The sequence below is a fragment of the Corapipo altera genome, unplaced genomic scaffold, assembly GCF_003945725.1.
Source record: "Corapipo altera isolate COAL_440 unplaced genomic scaffold, ASM394572v1 48, whole genome shotgun sequence".
Taxonomy (NCBI): domain Eukaryota; kingdom Metazoa; phylum Chordata; class Aves; order Passeriformes; family Pipridae; genus Corapipo; species Corapipo altera.
Genome location: NW_020884931.1, coordinates 2,697,350 through 2,701,196, shown reverse-complemented (window position 1 = coordinate 2,701,196; position 3,847 = coordinate 2,697,350). Strand labels below are relative to the sequence as shown.

Below are 3,847 nucleotides of genomic sequence, written 5' to 3'. Positions count from 1 at the left end.
ATAGATGATAGATAGATAGATGATAGATAGATGGATGATAGATAGATAGATAGATAGATGATAGATTGATTAGATAGATTGATTGATTAGATAGATAGGTAGATTGATTAGATAGATAGATTGATTGATTAGATAGATAGATAGATAGATGATAGATAGATAGATAGATAGATGATAGATAGATAGATAGATAGATATGCCTGTAGGTATAGCCAAATATGGAGGGATTACGTAGGCTTGGGAAAGACAGAGGACAGATTGCTCCTCTGTTTCAAAGTACAGACATTTTACAGCTGTTCAAAAGACTTCTCAGAAATTCTCTAGCAACATTTTTACATTAAATCATGGTGACAAACTTTAATAAAAAGTTACCCCTGAGATGCAAATCATGGTGAAATGTTCTGCCACAAATGCCTTAAAGGCTGGCAAAGATATGGAATATGTCTTATAACAGGAACTGTGAGCCATGTATATGTTGCCATGTATTGTCTTGCATATATTTGTTGTAAAGCTTTACAAAGTTCACAGATTCAGGTTTGTTTTTTTTAATTTATTTTAACTATGTATCACTACAGCAATGCAAAATCCCCTCTCTGCTGCTCAAGCTTGTTCCATCAGAGGGAGAATGTTGAATTTGCACTATTTAGGTACAGTATGTAGATTATCACAGAACCATAGAATGGTTTGGGTTGGAAGGGACCTTAAAGACCATCTAGTTCCCCCTGCCAGCCCCTAGATCAGGTTGCTTATGTTTCTATACTTCATATAGGACAGAAACAACTGCACATCAAAGAAGTCTTATCACTTATCATAATGATCAGTGTCATAAAGAAATAAAAGAGTGCGAAGTTTATCCTAATAAAACCAGATAATTTAAAAGTACTTACAGAGCAACGAAGAAGTTAATTCTGGTATGCTCACTTGTTGTGAAGTTAGCCCTCTTGAAATAAACAAAAGTCATTGCCAAGAGATACTGTTTTAAAATGTAAAATGAAGTGTCAATGTGTTATTTCAGCACCTTATTTCCTAAATTGACTAGCACATTTATCTTGCACCAAGATATTTCATCATTTTCATCAAGGACAAAAGCATGAATTGAGTTCCTTGAAACTTCCGTATGAATCCATTAGAAAAAAATTATGTTCTGTATTTGCATTAAAGTATCGAGTGATTAAGGGCACATTTCTTTCTCAATGTATTTTCTATTAAGTAAGAAGGAAACACACTTACCTTGTCTGCAATTTTACAGCAGCAGTCCATCCAAAGGAAGTCTTGGATTAGATCATCATCTGCACCAAGCAAAAGTTGTAGCATTTCAAACACCAGAATTGTTTATGTTAGAGAGTATTTGTAAATAAATAACAGATGGTCGTTTCATTAAACCAAATAAAAGGAAAGAAACTAGACCCACCAGTGGAAACAGAGAAACTGAGGGGAGTAGGAGATCAGGCGTGAAAAAATTTAAGGGACAAAAGAAGACAAACCACTATAGAGGCAAGATGGAAAATCTAATGACCAAATTTCATCCATTCTCAGTAACAGCAAGTGAAGGTGACAAATCACAAGTATTTCTTCTATTTGGGTCACTTCTTCCTGCATTCAGTGGTTCCAGGTAGTACCACACTGTTACCTTGGATGCACTACAGACTGTGGAGATCTCTGCACCTTGATTACCTTGCAGCCTTTACAGGGCAATACTTGTTTATTTGTGGTCAGAGCACCACTGTAGGTGAACATGGACCGTAAGTAACACGACCTCTCTGAGTCACTTCTGCATTTAAGGGGCGAATAAAAACCAAGTGTAACCTTCCACTATTATTTAATGTCTTCACTAAATTAAATAAATACAAAATGTTATGTGAAAGAGACACAAATAAAGAAGAGATGCTTGGATTGTCTATGGTGGTATTCAAACCTACCCTGGCTTCATTTGTAATTTAAAAAAGATACTTTTCATCAGTTTGGTAGCCCTTCTTGTATTTTTAACTTAAGCATTAAATATTTATACACCGAAATATAACAACAAAATATGTTTAGATAAAGAATTGCCATTAGTGTTCATATAAAAAGCACTCTCAAAATTACTGAGCTTAGAAAACATTCTGTTCAGTCAATACATTTGTATCTGTCATTATTAACCTACCAAATAATTTAAAGAAAGCTGTCATTTCCTGACGCTGAATAACTAGACATGGTCCCTTTGGACATTTATATTTCTGACTAGGGACCCCTTTTTCACAATTTTCTTGATGGTCTTTAAAAGCAGGTCTCTTTAGTCTATAAAGTTTTTTTTGCTGATGTGATCTGGATGCACTCGATTTTACATGAACAGTGACAGTGGGAGGTGTCTGACACACCAGATTGTGTTTCATTTCGGTAAGTAAAGGTTCCTGTTAAAAAAGAAGAAGAAATTAACTACAAAAACAGTCAGTTTGAGCATTGGTTCTCTACATTTCTTTAGTTCACATGAAGCGTTTCAGTAGAGCTTATACGTCAGGTGATGGAAAATCAATTTTATCAGTACTGATTATCTAAGCAGCCTTGTGCCCTAAGCCAACTATGTTGAGTCCTTCGATTTAGTTCTAATTTGATAAAGCTTTTTTTTTTTTCAGTAGGTGCCTTCAATCTTTTTCCAATCAAAATTTTGAAAAATAGGAAAAGAGCCTTTCCATAAAAAGTTGCTGTTTGTCAGATCCCCATAGCTCCACACCCTTACTTAGATCTACCAAAAAATCTGTGTTTCTCTGCTCCAATTTGTGATTGCGTCTTTTTAAAAGAATATTAATAGAATGCAGCAGAACCATGATGAAGCCATGTAACATTAAAATCAAGTCTTGAGCGCCTTTGTTAACATTTGGTTGCAGTCATTGGGAATTAAACTTTTCCCTCAAGTTGGGCGTACCCTGAAGGCACAACCAAGGAAACATACCTGAGCTGCTTGTAACTGCAAAATTCAAGAGGACACCAAATGCAGAGTGAGGAAAGGTATTTTTAGGCGGTATTAAATGTATTTACTCCTTCAGAAGGTCTCTCCACATGGGGCTGTTTGAGGCCAGCTCACAGCAGCCTACCTGACTCCCCAGGGCTTAGCTGGCTGGCACATAAACAGAAAAAGCCCTCAGCTGTGGCTGTAATTTTGTTTCCCCGCGGGAAAGCCCGAGGCGGCTTCCTTCCCTTCCTCTCCCTTCCCTCTCCTCTCCTCTCCCGCTCCGTTCCCGCCTCCCTCAGCCGCCTCCCCCTCACGCCGCAGCCGCCGCCGCGCGCCCGGAGTGGCGCCTCTCGCAGCCAATGGGCGCGCGCCAGGCGTCCGTCCCAGCCAATCGGACGGCGGGGCGCTCTCACCTCCCGCCCCTTCGCTTGCCGCCCGCGCCGCGGCAGCCAATGGGAGCGGGGGCGGCGGCGCTGCTGCGTGAGGGAGTCCTCGCCACCACGGGCCGTGGTTAAGGCTGACTTTAGTCTCTCAGCTGCCCGACAGCTTTGTGAAATCTTCCTTACTCCCTTCCTTCCAGTGCCTGGGGGGAGCCTGCGAGAAAGACGGAGAGGGGCTTTTTACAGGGGCGTGTAGTGACAGGTCAAGGGGGAAGGGATCCAAACTGAAAGAGATTTGATTAGATTAGATTAGATACTGGGAGGAGATTCTCTGCTGTGAGGGTGGTGAGGCACTGGAACAGGTTGTCCAGAGAAGCTGGTGATGACACGTTCATCCCTGGAAGTGTCCAAGGCCAGTTGGATGGGGCTTTGAGCAACCTGGGGTAGTGGGAGGTGTCCCTGCCCATGGCAGGGGGTTGGAACTGGGTGGTCTTTAAGGTCCCTTCCAACCCAAACCATTCTTTGATTCTATATTTAA

General features: G+C 40.7%; 1 protein-coding gene across 3 annotated transcripts in view; it reads right to left on the bottom strand.

Moving 5' to 3' along the window:
• Nucleotides 1-3,191, bottom strand: part of SPDYA (speedy/RINGO cell cycle regulator family member A) — an 8,328-nt gene extending 5,137 nt beyond the window's left edge. The window contains exons 1-5 of one of the 3 annotated variants that reach the window (XM_027659210.1): nt 3,072-3,166; nt 2,930-2,944; nt 2,144-2,390; nt 1,231-1,289; nt 888-973 (exon numbers count right to left, since the gene is read on the bottom strand). In XM_027659210.1, the coding sequence (XP_027515011.1) occupies nt 888-973; nt 1,231-1,289; nt 2,144-2,372 (374 nt within the window). In that variant the 5' untranslated portion in view covers nt 2,373-2,390; nt 2,930-2,944; nt 3,072-3,166. Of the gene's footprint in view, nt 1-887; nt 974-1,230; nt 1,290-2,143; nt 2,391-2,929 lie in introns of all 3 variants that reach the window. The other 2 variants (XM_027659208.1, XM_027659209.1) reach the window with 2 other exon arrangements.
• Between the last annotated feature and the right edge of the window lie 656 nt (nt 3,192-3,847).